The sequence below is a fragment of the Triturus cristatus genome, chromosome 7 (assembly GCF_964204655.1).
Source record: "Triturus cristatus chromosome 7, aTriCri1.1, whole genome shotgun sequence".
In the NCBI taxonomy this organism is placed as follows: domain Eukaryota; kingdom Metazoa; phylum Chordata; class Amphibia; order Caudata; family Salamandridae; genus Triturus; species Triturus cristatus.
Genome location: NC_140590.1, coordinates 1594292266 through 1594308465, shown reverse-complemented (window position 1 = coordinate 1594308465; position 16200 = coordinate 1594292266). Strand labels below are relative to the sequence as shown.

Below are 16200 nucleotides of genomic sequence, written 5' to 3'. Positions count from 1 at the left end.
CGATCTGCTTTTCTCAAGCTGGGGACATAACAATAATTTAGTGAGCCACGTTTTGCAATCTTGCATTCATGCCAAAAGCCGATAACACATGATTCTTGCAAAAATTGCTGTTTGGTCAAGCAGAATTCCAGACGTAGCTTTGCCTGAGATGTGGAGGTTGGACAAGAAACAATCATTTGCAATGCAATACGTCTCGCATTTACGCACGTTTATGCTATTGGCATTGTAAATGACACCGCCTTTTATTTATGTTTTAAAAACCAAAACATAAATAAAAGGCATTGTCATTTACAATGTCAATAGCTCAAACTTGCGTAAATGCGAGACCTATTGCATTGCAAATGCTTGTTTTAATAGAGTCGTTCAATTGTACATAATGTCTTCTTGGTTATATATTGGGTAACAAAAATGCTTATAACACTTTTTTATTATAACTTTTCAACATGCTGCACTGCAGCCACAATGCTCTACAGCATAGTTTAAAGACATTGACAAAGCCAATAGCTCTGGCCAAACACTAATAAGGTCCCAAAGGCGAGACCTATTCGCTATGCCAATGCTTGTTTACTTTAGGTGGTAGAGGAGTGGGTAATTGCACAGGCTGGTGGGTGGCTTCACTCCTGTGGTTTATTTTATGTAACTCACAACCAGGGCCACTAGAATTATGTGCTAGTGCCTCCGCAGCGATTTTGGCATAATTATAGATTCATCATATTTACCACATCATCTATCATCTGCAACATAATCTGCAGATTTAAACCCCAAAAAAACATTTTGTTTCTAGCTCAAACAGTTCAAAAGTTAGTCAGAATGCAATGACATGTGTTGCTCCGCAGTACAAGGAACTTAGCGAAGCTGCACTGGTCACCTTTCTGTTGATATTTGCTATATTCAGGTTTTAAATTTGTACTAATGTAATGCAACCAATTTCCAGAAAGTTTAAAAATGACAAAATAATGAAGTAATACTATTCAAAATGTGGCACACTATGTTGCATAATTATCCTTTTCCTGCTGCATAATTTGCTTAACTCTGCTCCATAATTTGGTCCTCTCTTGCCGCATAATTCTAGTGGCCCTGCTCACAGCCCCTCTCAGTGAAAAACATCCCAATGTATTCACAGTTACCCGTCAATACTTCTACATATTGAAACAGCTGTAACTACAGTTAATTGTCCTGTTCCCTTATTATGAGCTCTTGCACTCGGCCCTGGCACATAATTGCATGGTGGGCAATTAATACCCGTAAATTCCCTCACTTAAATTAAGCTGGAGTACTCACAGTAAGCTTCATTGAAGTAGACGTTGATGCGCTCGAGCTGCAGGGCGGAGTCGCCCACGTAGTTTCCGGTGGCGTCAATTCCATGTTCATCGATTATCACCTCCCAGAACTGAGAATGGTAAAAAGGAAGAGGCGTCAGTGGCTGTGGGAGGGGATCCAAAGCGATCCTTTCCCAGACTTCCGAGACACACAGTGCACCATAACTCAAAGTATACCATTTTATTTAATCCATTGTGCTTATCAGCAGATGGGAGGGAGGTATCATTTATAGAGCGCGCACCAGAAACTGCACTGTGCCATTAAACCGAAATAATATATTTTATCACCAACATCCTCAGGGACTTAGCTTCAGGGGCGGTGTTTGGGGTTGTTACACCCCCCTAAAAAATGTATTCTGTAGTAAATAGTTGGGTACAGGTGCTTTCAGTAGAGTATGGTGAGGTATCTGTCGGATTTAAACCTGGATTTTAGCATGCCCCCACTGACAAAAACACTCTTTCTCTATCGTCTCTGCCTTAAAACGTAGTTAATTTGAAAACTTTTGTGGGGCTTATTTACAAGCCTCTTGCACTGCCATTGCGTCACTTTTTTTTTTTTTTACACAAAGGAGGCGCTTAATTTGCTCCATATTTACATGGCATGCGTCAATTTTTTTCAAGTGGTGATGGTTTTTACCTGTGTCAGAATCAGCTGTGCAAAGGTAGAATTTAATTTATGCAAGGTGAGTGTTCCTTTGGAAACGCCTACTGTAAAACTGGTGCAGTAGTATTTACCACTTTTTATCCTGCTTTGGGCTGCTGCACTGCCAATGTGTCACGGTCCCTAAGCCCGCTGAACCCAGGCGCAGGGATGACGCTTTGGCTGTACTCAAGGGACCACACCAGCTGTAGTGACTTGATTGAAATATGCAATCAAGTCACAAGGTAAGTGGGTCACAGAAAGTAGGTATGTGCACATAATGTCACAATTTGTAACATTACGTGCTGGTGTCACACATACAAGTGGGCACTATGCCTACCTGTACGTGTCACATTCAGGACAAATATGTTTGAGCATAAGCTGACTTTGTCACCTTTTCACACTCTAACACGTTGGTCCTCATTCAATAGGTGATGCATCAGTGTGAACTGACGCATCGCCTCTGTATTGTGTATATTGCTGAAGTTGCGTTGGTTTTCCCACCAACTCCAGCAATGCGCCAACAAACCCTGCGCCATGGTGCGTTGTAATGTAAATACAGCGCATCTATTGTGGTGCAAGGGTTTCTGCTGCAGGCGCAAGTAAATTGGTGCATCGCTGCTTTAATGCAGCGATGCGTCACTTTCTTGTAAATGAGGCCCTGTGTTTTGAAGTACCCATAACAATCCTCTGTTTCTACCGCCTCTTAAGCTGCCCCTCCCGTGTTCTGCTTTTCATAATGTATTTTAACAAGATATGCCAGAGTGATTGTTGGGAAATCTGAAGCTTACCCCCCCCCCCCACAATCTTCCTGACCAAACTACGCCCCTGAACCTCATTAATATGAATTTCTTCGATGTCAAAAGGACAGGAGTCTGAGTTGCCCAGCCAGGATTCGAATCTGTGGTGAGGTTAATGGGGAGTACCTTGTGTAAATTCAGTTCCTGTGTAGTTTTTTTCTCGCATTTATTGGCGTGCAAATACCACATACACTAGGGTGTTATTTCCATGCTGTAGTGCTTCACAAATGGATGGTTAGGAATTACGCAAGAGGATCATTCAGATTACCTTTGCGAAATTATGTGGTAATACCACATTGGTAATTGCGGATACAGTGGGATTCGTTTTCTCTTGGGTGCAGTATTACTGACTCATTAAGGATTACACAGGTCGGAATGAGATATGTTATTCCCCTTTATTAAGGGGAAACGTGTAATTGGAGATACTTGTTGCACCTGATGCATAACGTTCCTCAAAGAATAGTTCTTTATCGGGTACAGTAACTATAACAGCATACCCCAGGCCACTTGTAATGAAGGCTTTGGCTATTTTTGGAGGCTTCATATGGAGCACAGCTGTGTAGGTTTGGAGTATTGTGTACAGTTTTGGAACCACACCTAGAGTATCTTACCCAGTCCATTCCACATCTGAAATACTATGTCTATTTTTAGAAAGCTCCTCAAGAGTATTGTACCTAAGTTTGGAAGGCTCCTGGTGAGTCCTGAGGTCAGATCTGAATACCACTGGTAAAGTGCTCTACCCAGTCCTAGAGACCACTCCCTGCAGTCATGTACCTATTTGAAGATATATACAGTGAAATGTATAGTCCAGGGGCCATATTATCAAGAATGGCGATAACATTATCGCCGCTTTAGTGGCAGGAAACTGCCGCTAAAGCGGCGATAAGGGGCTTGATAATATGCCCTTGAGAATTCCAATAGAAGCCCAGGTTCTGGTGTGAAGGACATCAAACCCTGAATTCTCAAGGGCATATTATCAAGCCCCTTATCGCCGTTCTTGATAATATGGCCCCAGATCTCTGGCCCTAATACCACATCCTCCCCTATGACTTGACATCACTTCTTGACATAGGCCGGACCTCCATGCATAAACCTGGTGTAAAAACAGAAAAAAATTCATAGCTCACTTCATCGACCTGACAGCAACCATTACAAGAAGCTAGAACTCCCTCCAGAGGCCCAGGGTTCGTCACAGGAGAAGTCCGAACACACTTCCGTTTTGGAAAAACGCAGCGCAGCAACCATAGCTGTTGCGTTGCAAGAGGGTGAGAAAGCAATGCAGAGCCATTTTAAGAAATATAGCCTGCTGCTGCTCACTACCCCTGCGCTGGTTCATAAATGGGTTGCCCAGCTCCGGGCACAACCTTTGCACCATGGTGCACAAATGTGTATATATGCTGTCTAGCAAAGGTTTGTACTAGATGCATACTGTTCCAGTCGAAAATTGTACGCCAAAACAAAATTGTTACACACATTGCGAGTGTGCTGTACAGCGAGGCACGCGTACAATGCATGGAACGTTTGGCGAAATGAAAAAATGACTCCGTGTAAGCACCTGCTTCAAGGATGTGTTTTTTTTATTTTTTATTCAAAGGCCCAATCTGACCATCCCAGTAGATCAAGCTTTGCTTCCAAAACCGTAAGTGCTTGCACTGATCACCGTAGTAATGCACACTTGACTCAAAGTTGTACAAAGCAACACAGCACTATTTGGACTGAGAAAAAGGGAACATTTCCTGAGCAAGATAACTTTTGCCCCGGAAAGAAAATAGCCCTCATGAGCTTGCAATACTTTGCATCACTTTGCCCCAGCGAAAACCCTTAGGGGCATATTATCAAGCACGGCGTTAAAATTATCGCCGCTTTAGAGGCAGAAAACTTCCGCTAAAGCGGCGATAATGGGCTTTATCATATGCCGCAGAGAATTCCAATAGAAGCCCATGTTGACACCAGAACATGGGCTTCTATGGGAATTCTCAAGGGCATATTATCAAGCCCATTATCGCCGCTTTAGCAGCAGTTTTCTGCCGCTAAAGCAGCGATAATTTTAACGCCGTGTCTTGATAATATGCCCCTAAGTCCCTTGGGGGCATATTATCAAGACAGGTGATAAAATTATCGCTGCTTTAGCGGCAGAAAACTGCCACTAAAACGGCGATAATGGGCTTGATAATATGCTCTATGGAATTCCAATTGAAGCTCAGGTTAGATGTCCTTCACATCTAACATGGGCTTCAATTGGAATTCCATAGAGCATATTATCAAGCCCATTATCGCCGTTTTAGTGGCAGTTTTCTGCCGCTAAAGCAGCGATAATTTTATCGCCTGTCTTGATAATATACCCCTTGGTTCCTGGCAGTCACAGAAGTCAAAGCATCTCATTCCAGGATTCTGACATGATTATGAGACAAACAAGTGGGAGAGCCTACCCTAAGTATGCATGTGGAATACGCATTATGTTAACATTTATTAATAGAGCTTGGTGCTTAAAACACACTTGGAAATGTGGGCAGTATCACTCCCAGTTCAAAAACAACAGTAAATGAAACAGAGAGCAGCACCCTGCGAAAGAAAACCCTTTAACGTAAAACATTGAGCTAAATTAGCCTATATTTTTCAACTTCAAATTCAACAACATGGTATGAGGATCACACCCGGGAAAAAAACCACATTGGACGGCTTTATCTATAAGAAGCAGTTGTATGTACAGCCTGGTCTACCCTTATCGCTGCGGTGCAGTCAGTCTCTCTCTGTACCCCAGCCACACCCTGCATGGCCAGCCTGGTCCTCTTTAAAAAGGGTCTCGAGTGGGACTTTAAAGATGGCGCCCGGAATTTACAAACCCGACATCGAGGACTTCTGCCAATGACGCAGCTTCCATTTTGTATCTGTGTAGTTATGTACAATGTTAAATTATTTCTGAACTCCGCCCAAGTCTTTTCCTCTCTGTCATCTGGGTGAGGTTTATAAACATAATGCTCGGGCGGGAGCCAGGAATCTCTATAGAAAACAGGTCATGGCAATCAGCTATTTCCTTAAGCAGAAGCAAGCAAGCCTGAAGTGAGCAGTAAAACTGGCGGATTCATACTTAAGTAGTTGAATACCAAGGCTTAAACACTATTTAATAACTTCTAAAAACTAAAGTGCTAAAATTATTTTTTCTGCAGTACCTTCTTACCAATGACCACTGTTTTTTTGATTTTACAAAAAAAAAATAATCCTAATAACCCTGTACCCCTTTGCATCCTGGCGCTTGATTGGATTAGATAATTTTTCCCCCACCAGTCAAAAGACACAAATCATTCTTTTCAAATCTTCTCTTCAATATCTATATTCTCTGAGGCAGGTACTTGTTCCACAGCAGGCAAATCTCCAAATGAATGCAATGACACCCGGACTCAAATCTGTCTGGAGAACGGCACGGAGGAGCACCTTCATATCGCGGATTGCCTCGATCCAACCAACCTTTGAATGCAGGAGCACTTCCGGTGTATGAATGGAGCAAGGACTAAATCCCAATAGTTGAAAGGGTAGGCCTTTGGTTGTACCCTTTCAATTGGCCCACTAGTCTGGGCCTTCAACAGCAGAGGTGGGCGAGCAACTGAAAGCTTGAGACTAGCTAAATCCAGATGCTTGTTTTCTTAGAACCAACTCAATAGGTCAACCATACATTTTAGGGGATACTGGTACCAGCGTCAGGGTGCCGGAACAATTAGGTCCTCGGGTGTGGTGGACCTTTTGAGGAAAGTGTAACTACACAGGACACCACCCCCTCCCTGACCTGACTACCGGTATCCCCTAAAATTTAGGGTTGGCCTATTGAGTTGGTTCTAAGAAACCTCAGGTAGGGAGCTTTTAGTGGTAATCTAGGTGCAGTACCTTGTAGGATAGATTGAGTCTACTGTCTAAATTTAGGGATCCTAGAGCCCTGGTGAACACCCCAGACTGGATTGGCTAGTGGGAAGAAACATGCTGCTAATATAAGATGAGTTTGAGTCATTGTTCTCTTCATACCTGCCTGATACATTGTTTTTAGACCTACCATAAGTCCTCACTAACAGAGGTGATAACTGAGGAACTCTAAGGTATTTTTAGATGATCTGGATCCCCCTCTCTTCAGTTGTTTTATTCAAGAAATCCCTCCTATCACCAAGTCTTCGAGTAGGTTGAGTCCGCCCTGGTGGTGCCATCTTACCAGGGTGGGGAGAGGATGACGATGATGAAGCATGACACTTTTATGTGAGTGAGGCATCCTCTTCAATAAAGAATGGCTTTCCCACCTTCTTGGAATCCTGCTAAGTATAACTGTGTGAAAACATTGAGCACTTTCCTAAAATCTAGGATCTTGTCCCCTGTATGATAATTCGGTTTATCGTATAAGCACCATACCTTGTTGTGATATACTAGCTTTTTGCCGGAGGGACGTACAGGAGCTTTTTTTGTGATAATAGTGGAGAAGCAAGCTGACAATGAAGGGCGTGTGGGAGCGCCCCGGAAGCAAGCTGACAACAGAGGGCGTGTGGGAGGAGCTAGCGAAGCAAGCTGACATTGGGTGAGGGAAGCTGGCTGACAATGGAGGGCGGGCTGGAGGGGCAGGGGCGCTAAGCTGACAAAGGAGGGTGAGTGGGAAGGGCTGTGTTAGCAAGCTAAGGCCAGGGGAACACAGACAAAGGAGGGCGGGCAGGTGAGAACTGCTGGGGAAACAGCTGCCAACAGGCAGTGGGTGGGAGAGAATGGGAGATCAAGCTGACAACTGACAAAGGAGGGTGAGCAGGAGGGGCTGGGGAGCACAGGGACATTGGAGGGTTGGTATGCAGGGATTGGGAGAGCATATGGACAATGGAGGGTTGGTATGCAGGGATTGGGAGAGCATATGGACAATGGAGGGTTGGTATGCAGGGATTGGGAGAGCATATGGACAATGGAGGGTTGGTATGCAGGGATTGGGAGAGCATATGGACAATGGAGGGTGGGCAGAGGGGATGGATAAGCAAGTTGACAACAAAGGGTGGGCAGGAGGGGAAGATCGTGGACAACAGAGGGAGGGCAAGAGGGGCTGGGAAAGCACACTCACAATGGGGGGTGAGCTGGAAGGTTGGGGGAAACGCATGCACAACAGAAAGGGGGTGGTAGAGCTGGGGAAGCAAACAGACAACAAAGGTGGGTGAAAGGAGATGGTGGACCAAGCTGACAATGGAGAGTGAGCCGAAGTGGCTAGGAGAAAAACGCTGACAACAGACGGTGGGCAGGAGGGGATGGGGTAGAAAGCTGACAAGAGAGGTTAGCCAGTAGGGGCTGGGTCAGCAAGTTGACACGAAGTGTGCGGGTGAGGATGGAGAAAACAAGCTGACAACGGTGGCAGATGGGGAAAGGGAGATATATGAAGGGCGGGTGGGAGGGGCTTAAGAAGCAAACAAACAATGAAAGTTGGGCAGGCGGGGCTGGGAGAACAAACAGAGAAGGGACGGCGGGGAAGCGAGAACAGCAAGGGAAGGTGGGTGAGGAGGAAGCACGAACAGGACTGAGGGCGGGTGAAAAAGCTAAATACAGAAGAGGTACAAGTGCACAAGTGAGACAGCTGGAAAACACAGGTGCTCTCATAGAGAACTTAGACAAAAGTAGAGCCTGAAAAATGAGCAGTCAAAGGATACTACTAATGCGTTCATGCACTGGGGAGGCACAAACGAAAGAAGAGAAAGAGGAGCCTTCAAGGCTAATGAATAAGAAGCAAACAAATGAGAGTGACAACAAAGCCAACCAATGGTAAGCAATTGGCTGGCTCTAAGTCCCCACTGTAAGATAACAAAATGCCTTGCATCAGACAGACCTAAAATTACTGCAAAGAGTGAAAGACCTAGTAGTATGCTGTGCCTACACTTCAGAGTCAAAACCATACTAAGCCAGCCTAGAAATCCTTCTACTGGCTGCCAGCGAATATCAGAATAACATTTATAAAACACTTTGCATTATGTATTAACCAAACTTGCGCAAATGTCCTAACTAGATCCGAAAACGAGCTTGCCAATATGTGCTAGCCAGGCACTTACAGTCAGCTGCCTCTCACCTGATCCTATAACGCCCTTGTAAGAGACTGAATAATAGACAAATGTTGGAAGTCCAAAGCCTTAGACATTGGAACATCCTTAGCCCTTGGCTTCACGATTAATGCCACTACCTATAAATCAAGAAACTTGTGAAAACAGAACTTCCATTCAGCACCCAGCTAGAAATACTTGCACCAATGGAAGTGGTTAATAAATGCAGGGGCCATCATTCTTCAAGATTATTATGTATTTTTTTTCATAAATTTCACATATGCGAACCAAGATTAATTTTATATATATCAAGTTTATATGTGTACAAGTCACAACTTGAACCTGCCATGAAGTAAATTAAATAGTATCATGGCAGAATGAAATATTGCATGAGAACTCCACCCTAATTTCCATAATGTTATTGTCAATGATATTGTCAGTTTATATAGCACTTATGACAAACTGCATGGCCTAAGGCACTTTAATGATTAGTGCTAATATTGACTAAAGTGGTGGGGTTCTGGGCATCAGTGGCTGCTATGATGGCCTTAGTATATCATTTAATGACACACTTTAGGTTGAGTTGTGCCAACAGACACACCCTTGCACTATAGTGCAAGGTATGTGTGTGTCAAGTCAAGCATAGGGTTTGTACTAGAAGGGGACTAGTTCAGTATAAATACTATGCTTTGACATAGTTTAACAAGTTCATAACTTTGCATGTGTGAGGTACAAAGTACAGCACACATGCTAAGTTTGAAAAGATTTAAGAAAAGAAAACGTTTCTTTAGCGTTATGTCTGCCTGAACGAGGCTTGGCACAAATCCCTGGCTACCAATGTTAGTAGCTAGGAATTTGCGTCAAACCCCTGGGTGATTGCATGGGTACATGTTTTACGCTTGAAAGTAAATCCCCAAATCAATTCTTTGCACCATTTTGCGCCATTTTTGTGATGTAACTTGTGGCACACAGTGTTGATATATTTTGGATCCATTGCCTCTGCATCCTTTAAACAAAATAAAAGTGCAATTTTCATGCTTTGATGGCAATGTTAACAATATCCCTCCAGGGAAATTGCCAGAAACTCTATTCCTGCAGTGCATAAAATTACCATTTTCTGTTATTTTATGGTTCCAATCATGCCAATGCAGCTGAATGGTTTTCTTTCCTATCATTGCACATATTGAAAAACATAAACATATATTTCGAGATTCAACCCCTGTTGTCTATTGTGTGCAAGCAGATACGATAGCTTCTCGGTTAACGCTGGTCACCAATTTGGTATTCTACCAGAATATCGTATTCAAAACATTATGCTACAAAAACTCAAAAATGTTGTAGCCAAAATATCCACTACCAAAATGTTGTGAAGTATATATTGGTAAATGTACATTTACTATACTGAATGACACGTCTATTCTTTCTTGTGTTCCTACCTTCACAATATTATGGTGGACAATATTTTGGCTACGATATTTTTGTACCAGAATATTTTTGGCCGTAATCCTCTGACATACAACCGCACCACAGCAAAGTACAGTATTAGGACGACTGGATAAACTTCCGTATATGCAGCATGCTAGAAGATAAACAGTCTTTGTCACGTTGGACATTTCACTCCATGGGGCTAATTTACAAGCCTCTTGTGCCACTTTTGCGTCATTTTTAAGATGGGAAAAGTGACGTACAGGGGGCACAAGGGGCTTGTAAATAAGACCCCATGGGGCAGATTTACAAGAAAGTGACGCATCTGTAAAGATGCGTCCCTTTCCCTGCGCCACCCTGAGAAACCCTTGAGCCACTATGGATTCGCTGTATTTACAATACGGTGCACCATGGCGCAGGGATTGACAGATGGGTCAAAAATTCTGACGCATCTGTTGACACAAAAGTCACGCATTACTGGAGTTGTGTCGCAAGCACGACGCAACTCCAGCAATGCAGGGGGAGGCCTATCCTCATTGTGCTGCGGCAACTCCTTACGCCTGCAGGCGTAAGAATTTGATGCAGTGGCGTCCTAGAAGTGGCACAGTGAAATCTTGTAGATTTCACTGCGTCACTTCTATGAGGCTTTTTTGCGTTGGAACGCCCACCCTGCATACATTATACCTAACGCAGGTATAATGTGACGCAGGGCTTTACAACGTGACGCATCTATCCTAGATGCGCCACGTTGTAAATGGGCCACATTTTTACGCTACAGGAGTGTAATAAAAAGTGACGCAACGGCAGCGCAAAAATGACGCAAAGGGACTTGTAAATCTGCCCCCTTGTGTCCAGACTCTCGCGCGCTCTTACCTTGGCGCCAATTTGGTTGCCGCACTGGCCGATCTGCAGGTGCACGATCTCGCGCATGGTGCTGGTCTCTGATTGGCCGGTGTGTGGAACAGGTACTGCTGTGCGTCTTCAGAACAAGCCCCGGCTGAGGCGCTGGAGTGACAGTGAGAGGGGCCGAGGGAGAGGCTTTTATATGATGATGTCACCAGCACCGGCCTGCGCGAGCCCACCACGCCCTCGCCGTCCGTCAGCACGAGGCTCTCCTTCGCGAGGCACCGCCGCACCTCTGAGGCTCGCCTTTATCACCACGACGCCATGATTACAGAATATGAGGGCCCAGCCGTGTTATCATTGGGGTTCTCTAGGGCCACTGGACATAATACGTGTTCCTACTGCCGCTCTCGTTTCACCAGTGCGGAGTTCAAATAGTACTCGGAGGAAATACTTATTACCGCACAGTTGAAATCACCAGGACACGGCAGATCGATAATACATAGATTTGTGGGGCACGTGGAAGAATGGGCGTAGTATATAATGATCTTGAATATTTTTGAATTCCTGTGCCAGCCCTCCCTGGACTGGGCTTCGCGTCAAAAGGGTCCGCAGCAAGATGACGGCGCACTTTCCATTTGCAAACAGCTGTGTGTACAGATAAGACGGGTGCACGTACCACGCATGGCAACCGACCTCTGAAAGCCCTCCAGACTAGGATATTTAAACACGACTTTTGCATAGATGGCAACATGCTTTGCAAAATGTTCGAGCCACAGCACCAGTGGGATGCGACAAACAGGAAAAGATAAATAATGCGTGGGTTAAAAAGAAAACGAACAGTGCATACTAATGATAACGTTGACGTGCCATGATGAAATGTATGGAAGAGGGTGTGTTTGTAATCACTAATCTGCAAAGTCATAGGATACATACGTGTAATGTACAAAGGAAGAACCCTTTATTCCATAATTGATGGCGTCGTGTTTCCTCAATCCAAGACATGCATATGAAGCACAGAGTGTAGTCTGTTCAGCATCAGGAATTGTAAATAGGTTCATGGTTAGCCTTGCAGTTTTAACTTCTAGGTTTGAGGCCACTCGCTTGTTAAAGACAGTGATTAGTCGCTTCTGTGTCAACCTTGTCTAACAGTCCAGGCTGAGCTGCCAGGTCCCCTCTAAATGCAAGTACAAATCAGCCCTCAGTGTCCAATAGTATGGGGGCAACTTTGATCCTAGGCATTTATGCACTTTTTCGGGCACTTACATATATCTGGGGATAGACCCTACAGGCACCACTGTCCTTTGCATGAGAACACTTTCATACATAAGAATTTTGTTTAATTTCAGAACAATATACAGCGGACCGGTAGCAGGTTTTAGGTTGCATTCATTTCGTTGTAATAGTAGATTCTCAGGAAGTTCCACAGGCAGCTTCCTGGCCTTCTTGAAGACCACACCTGATATATCAGCCTTGCCATTGTGGTACCCTACCATCTGCTTGGCAGTTCGTGCTGGACTGTTCCCATGAGGCACAGGGTCAAGACTGATTTGCATATGGCCATGTCTGAACTGGGGTGGCCTGGTGAGCAAAATAACGATGGATTAAACCCAGATCTGTGACTGGGGGTGAATGTTTTGCCAATGTGCAACATTCCGTCCATCATCTTGTGTGTTTTGCTGTTCACCCTATGTGGGAAGGGTATGCCCAGACGTGGGTCCCGTGCTCACTACACCACCGGAGTCAAGCTGTCCTGGCTGAAGAGGGGTGAAACCCTGAAACCGGTCCTAGGATGCTTGATTCCAGTCCAGGGAAGACATGGCTTGGCAGTTCGGGCTGGATTGTTCCCATGAGGCACAGGGTCAAGGCTGATTTGCATATGGCCATGTCTGAAGTGGGGTGGCGTGGTGGTGAGCAAAATAACGATGGATTAAACCCAGATCTGTGACTGGGGGTGAATGTTTTGCCAATGTGCAACATTCCGTCCATCATCTTGTGTGGTTTACCTGAGGCCCTCCCCTCAGTGACGAAGAGTAGTGTCACTGATTGCCTTGCACCTGGGCTCTTCAATTTTAAGCCCTGTAGGGCCCAGGGTTGAGTGTCAATCAATGACACTTCATCACAGAGTGAGGGTGGGGTCAGCAGTCTCACCGACCCCATCCCACTCTGTGATGACGTTACGACTGCTGCCTTCCCTCATTGGATGACCCTAGGTCAATGAGGGAAGGCAGCAGTCCCAAGCCTCCTGGGACCTCCAAGGCGGAGCTACAGGTAAGTGTGTGTGTTTTTAAAAAATGAATGTTTGATACATGTATGTATGAATGTTTGGTAATGAGTGTTGTGAATGGATGTTTGTGTGTGTGTGCGAGCATGTGTGAATTAATTGCTGTGAGTGTGTAAGTGTGTGTGTGTGTGTGTGTGTGTGTGTGTCCAATCCGCACCCCTCCCTTCTATAATTACCGGCCGTCCCTGCAACCAAAGCCACCTCGGCTCTGGTAGAGTGTGCACTGACATTCTTAATAGGAAATAACCAGTGCAATATGTCAAGAATGTTGAATACAGCAGGTATGCATTTAGCAATGGTGGCTCAGGAGGCCATCTTTTTTCGATCAGTATCACTACGGGTGATGAAAGCTGGACAGAGGAATGAAGTTCACAGGACCTATCAAGGCTCTGGAGTGGAAAATAAAAGCAGTTCGGCTTGCTTTGAATTCTTTCATCTAAATGTACAGGTTCTGTGCAGTATTCATCAACACATCCAACAGAGAAACAGGGGGCCTCATTTACAAAGATTTGGCGTAGGGCAGCGCCGCAAGTCTTTTGCTGCGCTGCCCTATGCCAAATTGAAAGGGCAAGAATGCAATGCATTAATGAAATACAGCACATTCCTTTCTGCCTGTGCCAGTGCATAAATTGGTGCCTCATGCCAACGTAGGCACCCCTGCACCATGGTGAAAGGGTGTGTGCGTTGTTGCCATGATTGTTTTTGTGCAGGAAGGGGTAGCTTCCCGCACAAAAACAATAGCTACGCCTCCCCTGGGGAGGCGCACAGTTTTAACACATTCCTAGATTTACGCTGTGCTGTAAATCTGGGAATGTATCAAAAACTATGACCATTGATTGGAAACACCCACCGCAATCACCATGGCACACCTCCCAGACGCAGTGTGAGAGAACACAGCAACTTGCCCTGCCTTGCCTTACATCATATGTATAATGCCATGAAAATCCACGCAGGATGGCTTTTCGTGGCCTCATAGATATGGGTCTGTACTCTGCGCCGCCAGAACGTAAAAAACAGTGATGTTCCAGCGGCACACAGGGCTTACAAATAAGCCTTAGGATTTTTGCCTTTCTCCCCCCCCCCCCCCCCCCCAAGTGAATGCTTCGAGGCCCCCAGACTGTGACTGTTTACTTTGTGGCATGGGTGGGTATGGAGGGTGGGTTTTGGGTGGGATTGGGGTTTGTGAATAGTTGAGCGGTTCCCGCTCCTCCTGACCACATTCGTTCAAAAGCTGGGTATGGAGAGCATAATACTGAGACGTACAGGCGACCCTCCTAGCGTGATTGGGACGTTTTCGTGTTCTATTGTGGACAACAGCGCAACTTGACAGGATAATACACAAAACCTGAATTGTATCCTGTGTTTCCGGAAATAATTACCTGTGCAATGTGAGGTGTAATTTGTAATACCTGCATATGAAAATCACAATAAAGTTTGTTAAAAAAAAAAAAAGGATTTTTGCCTTTCTCAACCAAAACCTCAGTTTGCAGAGAAACAGAAGAAGCACCTGTTTCTGCTGGCTTTGTTTATCTATTCTTTTTGTAAAGAATCATTCAAAAGTAAGTTAATTTCTGATATAAGCCCGTTAACTCACGTAATAAAAGGTTGATTATATTGTAAAAATATGAATTACATCGTTATAAATAGATTAAAAATAAAAACCTTTATCACAAGAACTATAGAATATTGAGTACAATCTATGTACAATTTACAATTTAAATGCAAATCAAGCAATAAATCTACAAATGTAAGCACTCATGTTTTATGAGGAGGTTCAACTCATTTCCTGATCATGAGCTGTCTACTTAACCACTATATTGCCTATAAATAATGTTGACAATCCTGATGGCCGTGCTTATAGTCATTCTACAAAACTGTAGGGCATGAACTACAGTCTTACCATTATTTATTATGGGGGGGGGGGGGTGCTATACAAAAAAAAAAAAAAAAAAAGTAAATTACAGTCTCTCCTACTTTTCCCTGCAATGGTCAATGCCGAGCTTAGTCTTCAAATAATCTCTATTTGCAGACTTTTGGGGCATTATTTAGCAATCAAGGTTTGTGCAGAATTTTGCCAAACCAATAAGGTTGTAATGTTGGTTTGTGTGATTAATCCATGGGTGTAAGTGGGCTACCGGAGAACCCATTACATCGGTCAAGACTGAACGATACAAAGCCAAGTGTGGCAAGTTCATATTCTGTTGCAATATAGAATGAATTTGAATTGCAACATACACTAGACCATAACAAGCAAATTCTAAATGCAAAGAGTAGCAAGTGTTCATTTAAAGCAATATAGGAAACCTCTTGAAAATAGAATTTTATTTATCATCAATTCTGTTTACCATGCAAGGCGGAAGCTAGCACATGGTAACAATAAACTTTTAAAGTCCAACCAACTGTGTTTTCCCTAATGAGTCTTCTTTCATATCAAAATAAATGCTTAGTTAATCAAATAAGCATGCTCTCTCTAATGGGGTATCCAAGCAAATGCATACCTTTATACAGTGCAGAACTTTAAGGATCATTAATTAACTTTTTCCTGCATTCACTTTAAATCCCTTCCTTCACTAATCAATCTAAAAGGAATTCAAAAACTGATGATGCTCCAGTGGTGTCTTAGAGATAAGTGTTTTACTAACTATACATAAAGGAATTGTTTTTATCCGCCTAAGATGGGGCAGTATACTGCACTTTTATAAAATTAGAGGCAACATATTTAATATATCATTTTGAAAAGTATTTATTTTATGGTTTGACCAGATATTAATAATAAAGTTCGCATCACATTATGCAAATCGAAATCCTGATCAATGACAAGTTAGTATGCACACTCCACACGATATACCACCCC

General features: G+C 43.9%; 1 protein-coding gene across 1 annotated transcript in view; it reads right to left on the bottom strand.

Annotated features, from left to right (window-relative positions):
* Positions 1-11574, bottom strand: part of TUBB1 (tubulin beta 1 class VI) — a 55872-nt gene extending 44298 nt beyond the window's left edge. Inside the window, exons 1-2 of the mRNA XM_085619455.1 lie at positions 11093-11574; positions 1282-1390 (exon numbers count right to left, since the gene is read on the bottom strand). Coding sequence (XP_085475581.1) covers positions 1282-1390; positions 11093-11149 — 166 coding nt within the window. The 5' untranslated portion in view covers positions 11150-11574. The remainder of the gene's footprint in view (positions 1-1281; positions 1391-11092) is intronic.
* Between the last annotated feature and the right edge of the window lie 4626 nt (positions 11575-16200).